Source organism: Leguminivora glycinivorella, chromosome 23, assembly GCF_023078275.1.
Source record: "Leguminivora glycinivorella isolate SPB_JAAS2020 chromosome 23, LegGlyc_1.1, whole genome shotgun sequence".
NCBI classification, from domain to species: domain Eukaryota; kingdom Metazoa; phylum Arthropoda; class Insecta; order Lepidoptera; family Tortricidae; genus Leguminivora; species Leguminivora glycinivorella.
This window is the reverse complement of record NC_062993.1, coordinates 309,041-326,703: the sequence shown is the minus strand read 5'-3', so window position 1 is coordinate 326,703 and position 17,663 is coordinate 309,041. Positions and strand designations below refer to the sequence as shown.

Below are 17,663 nucleotides of genomic sequence, written 5' to 3'. Positions count from 1 at the left end.
ACGTTACTTTTACGTGGATTCACCCTATTGCTGACTGTCTGAGATGGTTAGTTGTTGACGTTTTACCCTACTATGCATGGATACAGGGACGGTGAGACAGGGCCGTCGCTACGATCGGTGAGACAACGCACGGGCTACCTTACCTTACCTTACCGTCATACCTCATTTGTGTTCGTTTCGCTTACTTTTTAGATCCCCTATTTAATTATTGTAGGTATCCGAAGAGTTAACTTCGCAGACTTGAGTCAACATTGGTGCAAATTTTGTGTAGTTATATATTTGTATTATGTGTAAATCTGATTGTTATTGATTTTAATTGTAAATACATTCGTTGTTGAATTGTAAACCGTGTTTTAGTTATTCTAGTTAGTAACCTCGTAAGGCCATTGGGCCTGTGTACATTGGTACATTACAAGTTGTTGCAATCTAATTTGAATCTTTCATGACCCGAATAAAGTAGAATTTCCATTGTTACATTGATTTTTGAAAGAAAAGAAAATCTTACCAATTTATTTATAAAATAAGGTTCAAATTCAAAATGGGAAAACTAACTATGGTGGGCCTTACGAGGTTATTCTTTATTTTCGAACCTCGTCAGTTTTGTGGTTGTGACATTCTATATCCAGCCTTTTCTCGATATGCAGCAGCAGCCAGAAGATTTATATAAATCGATAACTAGGTAGGTACTTACTTCAATAATAATTCGTTTAGTGTAAAATAAATTACCGAATGAAAGATGCACAGTTTGTGGTAAAGGAGTAAAAATAAAACATACAACGTATATCGGAGTCAATTTATATTTACGAATACGCTTATGAAATAATAATATTTGCATGGAAATACTGCAATAACGACTAACAGGTCAAGCTAACATCCGCTACACTAAAGCTACTTACAGCCGAACGAAGACCATACAACTAATATCTTCAAGGCCGATCGGACTATGGACAAATCGTGGATAAACAAGCAAACTTAACACTTTCGCTACCAAGAACCCGCCTGGTGGGCACTCGTGAACTTTGCTCAGATGCCGGAGGACCCGCTGGGCGGCTACTCGCCATAAAAGCGGTTATAAATTACCAGTACGACCGGTTTCTGACGTAGTGCGCCATTTCTTGTTTGGTAGTGAATGTGGTAAGGACGGTAACTAACTATGAAGAATATCGTACATTGACCCCACAAGGAACAGACAGGTCAATGAACGAAATTCTTCCAGCTAGCGTCCCAACATTGCCCATTACTGGCACTGAAAATAAACAGTCACTGGCACCTCAGTCTGTAGGGAAGTCACAACTAATTGGTTGAAGATGCCAATCGAAAATGCCAGAAATGGGGCATATTTTGATCAGAAACAACGTTCATATATTTATACAAAGAGGCAAGCTACATCATTGTAGATAGCGACACTAAAAATATGTAAATATTATATAGATTTTCATTTTATTTATTTACCACAAATTCTTTTCTCTTAGTTTGTTTTACAATATTTTGTTGACGATTCACCCAATGTCCGACCAGCCGATACACCGAGTCAAATGCAGCCGATGAGTATAGTACAGGTATGAACGATTACAAATAGTACAATAATATAAAATGTTACAAAACTCGGTGAAGGGTAAATGCTCGAGTTAGCGAACACCGACACCTGACTGCAATCGCCGCGAGCAGGGCAACGGACTAATATTTAACACGTCAATCGATATTCAAATAAAACTTAGGCATGTCAAAAAATGGTTATTTTCCCTACCTGTTAGTGTGAATCTCCATTACAAATAGGTATATTTATTTATAAAACCACAATGTTTGTCTAAATTATTTGTCAAAGTGCGACGATAATCCCATGCGGGAAAAAATCTATGAATTTGGGTCACTTTCCTTCTTACTAGGATCGAAAGTCCTTGTGAATGAAAATTGAATTTGAATCCCAAAAGAATTCGTTTGAAACGTTATTCAAGCCAACTGACGTGTTAAATTTAGTTGCCCTGCGGTCCCGCCTCGCGGGTCGAGTCCGGGCGCGACTCGCGAGGCGGGTCTAGCGGTGAGACTAGCTGAAGCTCCTAGGAACTATCCCATTTCCCCCACCAGCGAACGACGAAGGGTCAATACAAAACATGTAAAAATGAGTCGAAATTTCTTGAAATATTCAATGAGGAAGTTTGCAAAAGCATTTTTTTCTCAGAATATTTCAACACTACATTTGAAAACTTTCGATAGCCTTATGCCCTCGTGGCTAGAGGTCTTATTAGTCAAGTGCTTTATCAACGAAGGTTTTTCTATAATATGTAAGTTTTCCTACTGACCCATTGTCGCCCGCTAGTGGTACCGCTAGGTGACCTACGCTATGGCAATACTTTTCGACTTTGTGAGCTAGAAGCGACGACGGCCACACTTATACAAAAAAATGATAGTTATATCGGAGTAACCTAATAACAGAAGTAACAGAACGAGTACCTTAAGACGTACACAATCAATAACTTATAAATTTACAGAATCATCAATTATTTTCAATGAATTAAACTTTTAAAGCAGTGTAATTTTTTTTCATTGAAAACTATATTTTACTTGAAAGCCCCATTAAATACACCAGCAGGGATAATTTTATTTTAATATTTCATATCAACCAATGTTTAAAATAATGCTAATGTAACCGCCATCGCTCGTCCCCAGTCACCGGACACACAACCGACACAACACACAATCAATACTTATCTATACACGAACTCGGCACAGTGGCGCCCTCAATATCAGCGGTAAACGGTTCCAAAACTTTGTGCAATACGTGGGACTGTGGGCAGCGGCCGGGTAGCCCGAGTAGACACAAGTTTCCGCCATCTAAATTGAAAAGTAACAATATTTGCTTTTGGCAACTACTATAGAGGTATTTTTTTAATAAAAATAGGAAATACTCGTATGCATTATATATAACTTTAAAATAAAATTAAACATGTATCATGTTTTTCTTCACTCGGAAAGTGTGTGCGGTTTTGAGCGATAAATTAACATTTAATTATTTCAAATCTCGACCCACAGCCGCGTACAGATACGTATTTTACAACTATACAGAGTTAAGTTTAATAATATTTATAATACACCGAACCCCTGTCACTCGCCATATCTGACACGACTTCGGAAACATCTGACACTAACTTTACAAACATAAGTCTTACGTTTCCATCTGTCGTGTCAGATGACATGAGTACCCTGTCAATTTACAAATTTGACACATTTACACCGCGAAGTGACGATCCCGCGACAAGGTACCTGTGGAATGACCCCGAACATATCGCTTCATAATTATTGCTCTGATTATAATCTCGAGTGACGCCACCCCCGGACGGTGACGTCACGACGCGTGTCCTCTACGGTACATACATGTACAATTCCTCTGCCGATACAATGCAAAGTAGTGATGACAGAAATATTAACCTCATAAATTATAAATTCATGTTCAAAGTTGTCGTAAGCGACTACTATTTGTACTTCTAACGGGAAAAAATATAAATCATACAATATTCTGCCATCATTATTGCAAATCTCTAAATAATAAGGAACATTGTTATCGAAGACACTCGAGTGTCTCGAGTTCTGAACCTTATACCGTAGGGTGTAAGTCGGCGCGTCACCGTGCGTCATTAACCCCGCCCCACCTACTCCGCAAGCCATTATATAAACATGTCCGAAAAGCCTAAACATATAAATTCGTCCTCTACAAAAATATACATTTCAAAAGTCATGTAAATAATATAAATTCAATACCGAGCCGACGTCCAATACAACAGGAGTACAGTCGAGCGCGGGAGTACAGTCGCCGACGAATACATGTTAATACACGTCTCACATCTCCAACGTATGTAGCAAACAATGCGATCATAAATAACTGAGCACGACCTTGTCGGCGACATACATCAAAGATGTAAATCATGGCGACCGTACATTCTTTGTCGGTGTGAAGTCAGCCGTAAAAAGCTACAAAAATATTTGTCAAAAATGTATTTTAGAAAAACTTTGTGCGAAGACTACACGTATTCGGCATGTAAACTATAACCTTAGCAAAATTAGTCACTAATTAAAAAAATGGTTCCAAACTTCACACCGACAAAGATATGCGTAAAAAATAACTACATAAATACCACTTATACATATGTTTTGTTCACGTAATACTCGTCCCGAAATAATACAAAGCAAAAAATCAGTCGAGGAAACTGCAAATATCAACATTTACTTACAAATAACTAAATTGTTCATGATCTCGCCGCAGCCGCGCTGGGCCCGACAGGTGCACTAGGTGCAGCGCCAAATGCATCAAATCAGATACTTTAAAGGTTCAATTTGTTTTCAATATCCTAAAAATCGATCAAATTTACATTTTCGTCAAAAGTCAAATACATTTCACGATGTAAAATTCGAAAAAGCTATATTCCCGAACTACGCTTAGAACCTTTACTTTTTGCGTTACGTACACTGGCCATAGTCGTTCAACTTCATACATTTATGTACAATTTTGTCAAACGCATGTTCGGGAATGATCGACAATCGACATAGTCGATAATCGATAGAAAACTCGATAGACTCAATAGTCGAATAGAAATATTAGCCGAGTCGGAACGGTGAAACGGTCGAGTACGTTTTACCGCTTTAATCTTCGACAACCATTATCGATATACATCGTACGTACATCGCCCAAGGATGGCCGTATCATAATACATTTATTCTTACTTTTAAACATCGGAGCGTCGGAAACCCTCAGTTTCCGATTAACAATCGATTATAAATAAAATATATACAATTCCCGCGAAACGTCGTCAAAAGACACCAGAGTCACAAAATACTCGCAAACGGCGGCACAACGATTCGCAACATGTATTTCGGCGGACAATCGACACGAGTATTCCACGAAAAGAAATCGTCGAACACAAAAACAAAATCCTCGCGTTCCCTCACCACTTTCAAAACGAGAGTCAAAATACGACAATCGTAGTTCGATTCACTCTCGAGCCATTCTGTTATCGAACCTCATTTTTGTATTACAATACCGCGGGGGCCGCTCATCACGCTAACGGTCGGCGCGGGCCCGTCAGCTCTGCGCCGGGGCGTGGGCGTCGGCGGGAGCGGGAGCGGGAGCGGGAGCGGCGGGAACACCTGCAGGAACGTGCGCGGGAGACTGCGGCGCGGGCGACGACGGCTGCAGCAGGTGCTCGGGCACCGGCACCACGCGGAGCCGCGCCGGGACCTTCTTCGTGGGACACAATACCTGCGCAACCAAACGAACGACATCGATATCTAGTCGATGGAAACGGGCGTCACTTTGCGAAAATCGGTGACTATCAAATCTAGTCGGATATCTATCTTAAATCGAACGCAGTATCGCGATCGGGTCCGACTGAAAATTACTTAATTTGAAACATTAACTTATGTCAAAAACGACAACCGTATAAATATTATAAATGCGATAGGGTGTCTGTACGAGTCGAAATGAATAGAGATAGAAAGAAGGGCGGCGATAATGCACTCACCCTCCTGGCGAAGGCGAAGCAGCCGGCGTCTTGCGGCGCGGGCGCGGGCGCGGGCGCCAGCTGCAGGTCGGGCGGCGGCGAGGCCCGCTCCGAGCCTGCGAGTAAGCCACATACCTACTTTATAAATTCTATTCATTTTTAACAAACGAATGTCACGTTTTCCAGTAAAAGGTACCACGTTGTCGCTCGAGCGCGAGGACGCTCTGACGGGTGACTCGTATAAAAATATGAGCAAATTTCGTCCTTATGATAAGCGACAATGTGGTACCTTTTACTTGAAAACGTAACAAATACATCACACGATAAAATGTTATAGACGCGTCAAACACGACTCGTAACTTAGTTACCGACTCGTCACATCTCTTTTAAAGCTTCCGAATACCGATATCCGATACCGGTATTCGTTCCGGTATTGGCGATTTCAGTACCGCGATCCCGGAATCCCGGTATTGAAAACGGGAAAATATAAAAACCGAGTAATTTGCTTAAAATAACAAATGTTATTCAAAATCTCGTTTGTTACTTTTCATGCATGTTACAAATCTTGCCAATCCGACTTAGTGATGGGTCGAAGTGTGTTCGACGATTTCAAATGTCAGCTAATGCATCGAACACAATTCGTAGTTTCGTCGCAGTTAAATCAAATTCCAGCACATCGTGATTAGGTACTAAATAAAGAATAATTTTTATTTTAATCGCATATCGCAATCGTCACATCACATAATACTATTCTATTCGTGATTATGAATCTTTTTCGATTTTCGTGCAAATTGATAATGGACTGTAGTCAGGAACACCTAAAAACATCTTGGGCGTCTTGGCGAACCAATCATCGAAATAATTATGATGCTAGTCGAAGTGACGGACGACGACGCTCGAAAAACATTAGAGGACGCTGGACATGGAGACAAATGGACGGAAAAGACAGCATTGAAGGCATTACACACGGCCCGGCACAGTACATGTATATTGTATAGTGAGGTGAGGCTCAACTGACCCTGGTGGAAGACGTTGAGCTCGGCGTAGCAGCCGGTCTCGATCATCTCGGTCTGCCAGGACATGGAGACGGAGCCGGTGTTGAACTTGCCGTAGAAGGTGTCGTCGCCCGCGTCCAGCGCCACGCCCTTCACCGTCGAGAACTGCTCGATGTCCAGCACGTCCTTGGCGTACACCGCGTGCGGCTGAAACGAAAAAAGGTACCCCGGTCAATATATTTAGAGTAAATACCCGCGTATCGTTTAAACCTTTACTGCAATTAAAGTACTTTGCTATTGCAATCTGTGTGAGCAATTAAGAATGTCTTATATAATTTCAAGTGTCGATTAAAGATTTATAGTGGATTATATTTAGTTTCATCCTGACATTAAGAAGAAAAAGAAGGTAAACAATTATTATTTATTATTTTATTTGTCTGTCTTTTCCATATCTCGGGACCATGGGGTCCCGGACCTTTGGGAGGCATGCGTGGGGCCGAAGCCAACAGCACAGAGGCCCTTTTAGACATTTTAATCTAAAGGCAAGGGATACACGTGGCGGATTCCATCCCCGAGCGCACAATATGATACAACCGGAGATGGTTCCCGCCAGGTGCAAAGACTATTGCAGTGCAGCACTTTTGTGCTGCGATGGGAGCTAAGGTCATGGGTTATTGTTTTGAAAGTTGGATGAACTGGTTAAAGGGCTATGGGAGGAGACTATCGGACACCTGCCGTGACAATTAGTCTCACAATTGTAAAAGGCAGGCGGTGACTCGCCAACTCACTGAGTGGGCCCTGCAAAACGGCCGCACGCACGGTGCGACAACAGAGCAACACTTGAGAGTGGCTAAAAGGTTGTCGAGAGGTGAGTCTGCGGTAGCTTGGTTCCTGGTGTTCCATTCAGCAGGCCGCCGGCGTTATGACATTTTACACTTCCAACCTGGAGCATAGGTCCCGCTCTTGCGAATCCACTCTGGCCGGCCGGTTAAGGCAAGCGCAGAGGCGAGGGCTAGATGGAAGTGCCCTCTGGAATAGGGGTCCGCGGTGTCGCCACTCACCGTCAGCTCGCCACAAGCTGCCCCCGCGGGCTATTTTATTTATTATTATGATGTATGATAATTAAATCATATAATTTAATGACAAAATGTTTAAGGATTTCCATTTTTAAAGGGAGTTTTCATTATCGTGCAATCAAATGTTGGAACAATGTACCACCATCAATACAAGCCGCGCTAACAGTCACGGTACTCACGTAGCCGCGCTCAGTCGAGCGAGATGAAGGATCGGTACCGTCGTACAGCACCGCTCCGGCCAAGCTACAGCAGAGCTTCGAACCACGTTTTAAAGGAGCGTCTATTAAGTTCGATCGTTAGCGTCAATGTCGTCGACTCACATCGGGCACGAAAAACGCGTCTAGCATGTCAATGCCTACGCGCAAGCAGTCGAACGAGTGAAAATAGCGGTACCTGTATGACCTGAGCTACAGTCGAGTGGATCGAGCCTCGAACCCACGTTTCAAAGGAGCTTGTATAAAGTTCGGTCGTGAGTGTAGAGAGGTACTCACGTCGGGCACGAAGGGCGCGTCGACCATGCCCGCTTCTAGCCGCGCCCAGTTGAGCGAGCTGAAGAAGCGGTGCTGCTCGAGTCAGTGTAGAGAGGTACTCACGTCGGGCACGAAGGGCGCGTCGACCATGCCGGCCTCTAGCCGCGCCCAGTTGAGCGAGCTGAAGAAGCGGTGCTGCTCGAGTCAGTGTAGAGAGGTACTCACGTCGGGCACGAAGGGCGCGTCGACCATGCCGGCCTCTAGCCGCGCCCAGTTGAGCGAGCTGAAGAAGCGGTGCTGCTCGAGTCAGTGTAGAGAGGTACTCACGTCGGGCACGAAGGGCGCGTCGACCATGCCGGCCTCTAGCCGCGCCCAGTTGAGCGAGCTGAAGAAGCGGTGCTGCTCGAGTCAGTGTAGAGAGGTACTCATACGTCGGGCACGAAGGGCGCGTCGACCATGCCGGCCTCGAGCCGCGCCCAGTTGAGCGAGCTGAAGAAGCGGTGCTGCTCGAGTCAGTGTAGAGAGGTACTCACGTCGGGCACGAAGGGCGCGTCGACCATGCCGGCCTCGAGCCGCGCCCAGTTGAGCGAGCTGAAGAAGCGGTGCTGCTCGAGTCAGTGTAGAGAGGTACTCACGTCGGGCACGAAGGGCGCGTCGACCATGCCGGCCTCGAGCCGCGCCCAGTTGAGCGAGCTGAAGAAGCGGTGCTGCTCGAGTCAGTGTAGAGAGGTACTCACGTCGGGCACGAAGGGCGCGTCGACCATGCCGGCCTCGAGCCGCGCCCAGTTGAGCGAGCTGAAGAAGCGGTGCTGCTCGAGTCAGTGTAGAGAGGTACTCACGTCGGGCACGAAGGGCGCGTCGACCATGCCGGCCTCGAGCCGCGCCCAGTTGAGCGAGCTGAAGAAGCGGTGCTGCTCGAGTCAGTGTAGAGAGGTACTCACGTCGGGCACGAAGGGCGCGTCGACCATGCCGGCCTCGAGCCGCGCCCAGTTGAGCGAGCTGAAGAAGCGGTGCTGCTCGAGTCAGTGTAGAGAGGTACTCACGTCGGGCACGAAGGGCGCGTCGACCATGCCGGCCTCGAGCCGCGCCCAGTTGAGCGAGCTGAAGAAGCGGTGCTGCTCGAGTCAGTGTAGAGAGGTACTCACGTCGGGCACGAAGGGCGCGTCGACCATGCCGGCCTCGAGCCGCGCCCAGTTGAGCGAGCTGAAGAAGCGGTGCTGTGACGTGGGGACCAAATGACAAGTCACTTGTGTGAGATATAGGTTTATTGTGTCTCATATTATACAGCGTGCGGCAACTTATATAGCAAGCAATGAGAGGGGATATACTCCACACTACATCTCCCCAATTGATAGAAAAAAAAAGAATTTACGACAATTTTTTTTTTTTTACAATATAATTTTTGCATGTCCTAAACATTAATTAACAACTAATTATAACTAAGCATACACAAGTAATCAGTTTCTCAATGGATGCTCGTGATACAAGCGATAATGTAAACAATAACAAACAGGTAGTTTAATCTTATGACTAAGCCTTAGGTAGGTATATGTATAAGTATGTATACAACAATGCTTATGGCTCGTGAGCAATACAGTAGGGATCCTTTATACATCTGATTTAGGATTTAAACAATTTAGTTCTGTTTTTGTGAACAATTTCATCCCTATTATTAAGCTTTATCTTTACATTGGGGCCTAGATCACTTATAACAGGGTAAGGGCCTAAATATATACTTTGTGTCTTGTCGTTTACAGGGTTTCTTAATAAAACTAAATCTCCTACACTATAGGACACTGGGTTAATTTGTCTATCATAGTACTGTTTCCTAACTAGCTTACTTTTATTTAGGTTATCCTTAGCTTCGCGCTGACTCAGCTGTAAGCGATACTTTAACTCTAATGGGTAGCTATCGTAATTGTATAATGGATCAACAGTGGTTACAAGATTAGTAGGTATGTTACACAGCTTACCGAATACCAGCTCGTGCGGTGTGTACTTAGTTTCGGAATGCACACTGCAATTATAAGCAAAGCACCAGTATGGTAGCCAAGAGCTCCATGAGGATGTATGATTTTCGGTATGTATTCTTAGATACGCACCCATAGTTTTATGTGAATTTTCAAGTGCTCCGATGCTCTCGTGGTGATAGGCGGTAGATGTTACCTGATTAATTTGTAGCAGTTTGCATACCTCCGTCATGGTGCTCGCAATGAACTCGCTGCCGCGATCTGTCGCTATCTCGCGGGGAATACCATACCTTAGTACGAAGTTTTCGACGAATGCCTTCGCGACCGTGACCGCGTCCTTGGACCGTAGTGAAATGAAATGAAATGAAATGAAATGAAATGAAATGAAATGAAATAATGAAATGAAATGAAATGAAATATTTATTTTCCAAGTAGGCATATTACAATGCGCTTATGAACGTCAAAGTGGGTATGCTTCTGTGTATTTGGTAAGGTCACACTGAAGAGTGAGTATGTATGTAAAGCTATCGTTATCTTTATTTAGTGGACCTACAATATCGAGATATACTTTGTCGAAGGCTGATTCAGCTGTTGAGGTTATCACCATTGGTTGTTTTGTGTGTAATGAGTACTTTTGAGTTTGACATTTAGTACACTTAGAAACAAAATCTCTGATGTCCTTGTCCATGGATGACCAAAAATAATACTTTTTGATATTATTAGTCATTCTCCTAATGCCAGCGTGGCCACTAGTTGGCAAGAGGTGAAAATCGTTAAGTATTACTCGAACATCGTCTTCTTCAGTTATTCTTTGAACGCCTTTAATTATGTATAATCGGGGCATATGAGGAATTGCCGGTCCGGACCGTTTCTTATATATTTGTTTTATTTCGCGCGTTAATTTCTCTATCATTTCTTTATTAGTATTATTTTTAATAATACACAATTCCTCTATTTGTAATCGTTTACAAAATGATCCCAAGTCCCTCACTAACACGGCTCGCGTAGATAATGATCGAGATTTTGGGTTCATATATATTACCCCTTTTGTTGGCACATATACAAATGAATCGGACATTTCCGCAATTAATCCTCGATTGGATATATCTTTTAATATTTCATTATTTGCAATGCTTAATTCAGTCAAATTTCTTGGTTTTTTAAGAATTTCCACAACCCTTGGGTGATCAGGCCTTGAATTAGTGGAAAGCTTATCAAACGAAGAGCTTTGCTGAAGAGTAGCATCATTTCGTAGGTTAGTTAGTTGACGTCGCGCTTGACGTCGCGTCATAACATTCATAATATTATTAGTCATATCGGCCAGCTGCTCCGACGTCACTACGATACGAGAAAGTGCGTCGGCTGCGCAATTGTTTTGGCCCTTTATGTATTCAACGGTGTAATTATATTCTTCTAGTTGAAGTCTGAATTTAAGAAGTCTACTCGAGGGATCACGAATATTAAATAGATATACTAGTGGCCGATGATCTGTCTGTATTTTGAATCTTCTCCCATATAAATACGGTCGAAAATATCGTACACTCCATACGACTGCCAATAGTTCTTTTTCGATCGTTGGGTAGTTTAACTCTGCCTTATTTAATCCTCTACTTGCGTAAGCGATTGGGCGTCCGTCACTATTACAAAGAACAGAACCTATGGCCAGACCGGACGCGTCTGTTTGCAAGATAAATTCGTTTTCAGTTGAAAAGTTTGGATATTGTAATACGGGTGGGTTAACTAATGCTTTCTTTAATAATTGAAATGATTTTTCGCAATCTGTACTCCAACAAAATTTAACATTTTTACGCAATAGCATGTTTAGGGGAGAAACTATTTCAGCAAAATTTTTAATAAATTTCCTGTAGTAATTGGCAAAAGCAACAAAGCGTTTCAGGTCACTACTGTTTTGTGGCTTGGGGTACGTGTTTAGTACTTTAACTTTTTCAGGGTCGGGTAATATTCCTTTTTCCGATACAATGTGGCCTAAATAAAGAATTTCTTTTTGTAAAAATTTACATTTGGCAGGGTTCAACTTTAAATTGACTTTTCTTAATCTGCTGAAAACATCCATAAGATTTTTATTGTGCGTTTCCAGACTTCTTCCAAATATTACTAAGTCATCTTGATACACAAAACACTGTTCATAGTTTAAACCGGACATAGCTATTGTCATCATTCTGGAGAATGCGTTGGGTGATGATTTCATTCCCATAGGTAGCCGTGTCATGGAATATTGATTAGTGTTGGTTGTAAAGGAAGTTAGTTTTCTACTTTCTGGACTAAGTTCTAATTGGTAAAATCCTTGGTATAGGTCTAGATGTGAAAAGTAAACTGCGCCCGATAATGAGTCTAGTATGGTAGTGATATTAGGTAAGGGAAACTTATCATCCTGTATGTTTTCGTTTAATTTTCGGTAATCTATAACTACGCGCCATTTCTTTTGATTAGAGGAGTCGGTTTTTTTTGGAACTAGTAGAAGTGGGCTCGACCACTCGCTACAGCTCTCTTCAATTATATTATCGGCTAACATTTGTTGTATTTGCTTATCGACTTCTTGTTTTTGAGATTGCGGTAAGCGATATGGTTTAACATAGACCGGATTTGTATTGGGTTTTACTTGTATAGTATACTGGTATAAGTTGGTTACTGTCAACGCGTCACCTGGTAAATGAAATATGTCGGGAAATTTGCCACAAATATTTTCTATTTGAGTTCTTTCGTCCTTGTTTAGATAGTCTAATTTAAGATTGGATAATAACTGTCGTACTCTGCTTCCATTGATGTCACTTTTTTCGAAACTGTAAGCCTCAAACTCGCTGAGCTTGCAAATCGCTGGATTGAAATAACTTAAGCGCGCCTCTGTTTCGCGTGTATTTAAAATCTTAATGCCTATTTTCCCATTGTTTGGTGAATTTATAGTACCAGCCAAAAATACTCCCTCGCACAATTCGCTAGGTAGAACCACACAGTCTTCCTTTGCTGCCGTGTTTATAAAAAAGATCTTCTCGCATCTTGGGGGCACTACTATGAAATGATTGCCGCCTAAACTCCCCATGCTTAGCGGTAATGTAACCAAACTTCCTTCTAACATTAATCCTAAAGTGTTATGCTCAAAATTTATATTGCTATTATATCTTACTAGGAAGTCTAGTCCTAGAATGCCGTCCGTTTTGCAGGGTAAATTTTTAATTACGTGAAATTTATGTTTTAATCGGTAATCATTTAATTTTAACTCAAGGTAAACAAAACCTTCGGTGAGTATTACGCCACCAATTCCGATGATTTCAATTTCGCTTTTATGAATCGGAATGTTCAATGAATTAATCACATCAGCTTGCACGGCAGAAATTGATGCCCCACAATCAACTAACCAGCTGTATTTAGAAATTCCCACGGCGATTTCAACGGAACTGCATTTATTACATGTAAATATGTACTCATACTTATTAGGGACGAAAAAACAAATGTTGCTCTTGGGGGGTCTGACTCGAATTTGTAAAATCCGTACTGGTGTTATCATTTTGACCGTCTTGCGAATCTGAATGTATGATATTTACATTTTGGAGATTTTGAGCTTGGGGATTATAGGAATTTGAATTTCCTCGAAACCTACCTCGTGTGAATGTTCCACGGCCTGGTCTGTTTATCCCTGAATTGTATGATCGCTCTTGGTCGTCTCGTTGACGGTTTGGCACCTGGAAAGATCTATTTGGGTATCGCGGGCTCGCATATCCTCGCCTAGAGTATCCACCACGCTGACCGCTACCGCGTGTGGTATAAAATCTGTCATACGTACCTCGTCCTTTGCTTCCAAAGAGGATAGACCCATTCTCACCTCTCGTTGAGGACAACTCTTCATCTTTGGCGGCCGCAATTACGTCTTTTAATGCAGTATAGCCCCGGGCCGACAATATTGTACGCATATCACGGTTCCTCAACCCGTCGATGAACCGGTGGACTGCCAATTTTTCATTTAAGGGTTTTAATGTCTTGTATGCGTCGGTGTTACCGTCGGCTTGAGAAATCGTTAATTCTGTAAAAAGCGTTTCAATTTCCGATCCATATTCATCTAAGGTCTTACCTTTTTGTTGAGCAGCCAGCAACTGTGAATGTAAGGCAATATATGACTTTTTAGTTATTAAATTTTTGCGCATATCGGTTATCATGGCCTTCACCGAGTCATAGGATTGAGACATGCGTAGTTTTGCGGATTCTGAGAGACGAGTTTTTAACAAATTTAACGAGAGTGACAGCACCAGCGCTATCTAGCAAGGACTCGTACATCTCGATCCCATCTATGAGTTGCTTGGTAACCACTTCTGACCCATCCATAACCGGCATTAGCGAAACCGCGGTTTTCGGACAAAACGCTGCCATTGTGCCTAATTTTTGTTCAACTTTATGCTGAGGACTGGAACTAATGTCCTTGGCTTGTAGACATAAAGTACATATGCTATTAAACAAGTCTTGAACAGAATCATATAATATATTTAAGGCTTCTAAGTCACTACTTTTATATTCCTTACTTTTAATATCATCTATAATTAGGTTAAATTTAGAAAATAAATCTATAGCTTCCTTTTCTTTCTTCTCAGATATTTTATAACGTTCTTTACCTTTTTTTATTAATTGCGTTCGTATCGCTAGCAACTGTTCATGTATAGTTTCTAATTGATCTGCCATGAATCTTTACATGACAAATAACTCAAGGAAGTTATATCTAAACTATGCTAATACGAGAGAAGAATGAATTAAGTGTCCGCATATGCTCCGTGACACATTTATACTCATAAAACAATAAGTATACAGACATGTCCATGTTACTAAATATTACGCAACTTATGGTATGCTACTTGCTGTACCTAACGTATTTACTATGTCCGATGTATTTTGTTTCTACGCGCACTTTTTTTTTGTTTTCACTACCAATTTCACTTACGCACACACTTACGCACATTCATCACTGCGCGGATTGGGAACAGGAGCTCTGCGACTGGAGCGACGAAACTGAGCCGCCGACATCTCGCGACGAATCCAAGTCGTATGCATTTTCTTGTATATTCGCACAAGGCCAAAACAGCTCGCAACTATCAGGAATACAATAATCACACCCAAGAGTATATTGGTCGTGGACAGGTGCGACGTCACTTGCTCCACTTCGGCTGTGTTGCTGCCGCCGCTAGCGGTTTGGGCGATGACTACTTCATCTTTCGAAGCCCAACCCAACCCATCCCAACCCATACCAACCCATTACCCATTTCCAACTTTTAATTTCTAGGTAGAATTTGGAAATAAAAGAAACTGTCGAGATTACTTAATGATGTGGCCACGTTTCAATTTAGCGTTGTCTATTTGACACATTTTATAAAGTTCACCGTTTTTCACCAATCACATGATTCTAGTCTTTAACTACACTCACTCGCGCTTACCACAATCAACTGGCAGGATCGCCATGTGACGTGGGGACCAAATGACAAGTCACTTGTGTGAGATATAGGTTTATTGTGTCTCATATTATACAGCGTGCGGCAACTTATATAGCAAGCAATGAGAGGGGATATACTCCACACTACAGTGCTGCTCGAGTCAGTGTAGAGAGGTACTCACGTCGGGCACGAAGGGCGCGTCGACCATGCCGGCCTCGAGCCGCGCCCAGTTGAGCGAGCTGAAGAAGCGGTGCTGCTCGAGTCAGTGTAGAGAGGTACTCACGTCGGGCACGAAGGGCGCGTCGACCATGCCGGCCTCGAGCCGCGCCCAGTTGAGCGAGCTGAAGAAGCGGTGCTGCTCGAGTCAGTGTAGAGAGGTACTCACGTCGGGCACGAAGGGCGCGTCGACCATGCCGGCCTCGAGCCGCGCCCAGTTGAGCGAGCTGAAGAAGCGGTGCTGCTCGAGTCAGTGTAGAGAGGTACTCACGTCGGGCACGAAGGGCGCGTCGACCATGCCGGCCTCGAGCCGCGCCCAGTTGAGCGAGCTGAAGAAGCGGTGCTGCTCGAGTCAGTGTAGAGAGGTACTCACGTCGGGCACGAAGGGCGCGTCGACCATGCCGGCCTCGAGCCGCGCCCAGTTGAGCGAGCTGAAGAAGCGGTGCTGCTCGAGTCAGTGTAGAGAGGTACTCACGTCGGGCACGAAGGGCGCGTCGACCATGCCGGCCTCGAGCCGCGCCCAGTTGAGCGAGCTGAAGAAGCGGTGCTGCTCGAGTCAGTGTAGAGAGGTACTCACGTCGGGCACGAAGGGCGCGTCGACCATGCCGGCCTCGAGCCGCGCCCAGTTGAGCGAGCTGAAGAAGCGGTGCTGCTCGAGTCAGTGTAGAGAGGTACTCACGTCGGGCACGAAGGGCGCGTCGACCATGCCGGCCTCGAGCCGCGCCCAGTTGAGCGAGCTGAAGAAGCGGTGCTGCTCGAGTCAGTGTAGAGAGGTACTCACGTCGGGCACGAAGGGCGCGTCGACCATGCCGGCCTCGAGCCGCGCCCAGTTGAGCGAGCTGAAGAAGCGGTGCTGCTCGAGTCAGTGTAGAGAGGTACTCACGTCGGGCACGAAGGGCGCGTCGACCATGCCGGCCTCGAGCCGCGCCCAGTTGAGCGAGCTGAAGAAGCGGTGCTGCTCGAGTCAGTGTAGAGAGGTACTCACGTCGGGCACGAAGGGCGCGTCGACCATGCCGGCCTCGAGCCGCGCCCAGTTGAGCGAGCTGAAGAAGCGGTGCTGCTCGAGTCAGTGTAGAGAGGTACTCACGTCGGGCACGAAGGGCGCGTCGACCATGCCGGCCTCGAGCCGCGCCCAGTTGAGCGAGCTGAAGAAGCGGTGCTGCTCGAGTCAGTGTAGAGAGGTACTCACGTCGGGCACGAAGGGCGCGTCGACCATGCCGGCCTCGAGCCGCGCCCAGTTGAGCGAGCTGAAGAAGCGGTGCTGCTCGAGTCAGTGTAGAGAGGTACTCACGTCGGGCACGAAGGGCGCGTCGACCATGCCGGCCTCGAGCCGCGCCCAGTTGAGCGAGCTGAAGAAGCGGTGCTGCTCGAGTCAGTGTAGAGAGGTACTCACGTCGGGCACGAAGGGCGCGTCGACCATGCCGGCCTCGAGCCGCGCCCAGTTGAGCGAGCTGAAGAAGCGGTGCTGCTCGAGTCAGTGTAGAGAGGTACTCACGTCGGGCACGAAGGGCGCGTCGACCATGCCGGCCTCGAGCCGCGCCCAGTTGAGCGAGCTGAAGAAGCGGTGCTGCTCGAGTCAGTGTAGAGAGGTACTCACGTCGGGCACGAAGGGCGCGTCGACCATGCCGGCCTCGAGCCGCGCCCAGTTGAGCGAGCTGAAGAAGCGGTGCTGCTCGAGTCAGTGTAGAGAGGTACTCACGTCGGGCACGAAGGGCGCGTCGACCATGCCGGCCTCGAGCCGCGCCCAGTTGAGCGAGCTGAAGAAGCGGTGCTGCTCGAGTCAGTGTAGAGAGGTACTCACGTCGGGCACGAAGGGCGCGTCGACCATGCCGGCCTCGAGCCGCGCCCAGTTGAGCGAGCTGAAGAAGCGGTGCTGCTCGAGTCAGTGTAGAGAGGTACTCACGTCGGGCACGAAGGGCGCGTCGACCATGCCGGCCTCGAGCCGCGCCCAGTTGAGCGAGCTGAAGAAGCGGTGCTGCTCGAGTCAGTGTAGAGAGGTACTCACGTCGGGCACG

The 17,663-nt window shown here is 45.1% G+C and overlaps 1 protein-coding gene across 2 annotated transcripts in view; it reads right to left on the bottom strand.

The window, feature by feature from the left end:
• Positions 1–779: 779 nt before the first annotated feature.
• LOC125238325 (G protein-coupled receptor kinase 2) overlaps positions 780–17,663 on the bottom strand; it is a 129,708-nt gene continuing 112,824 nt past the window's right edge. For both annotated transcript variants that reach the window (XM_048145629.1, XM_048145628.1), the window contains exons 11-13: positions 6,511–6,694; positions 5,514–5,608; positions 780–5,251 (exon numbers count right to left, since the gene is read on the bottom strand). In XM_048145629.1, coding sequence (XP_048001586.1) covers positions 5,075–5,251; positions 5,514–5,608; positions 6,511–6,694 — 456 coding nt within the window. In that variant the 3' untranslated portion in view covers positions 780–5,074. The remainder of the gene's footprint in view (positions 5,252–5,513; positions 5,609–6,510; positions 6,695–17,663) is intronic.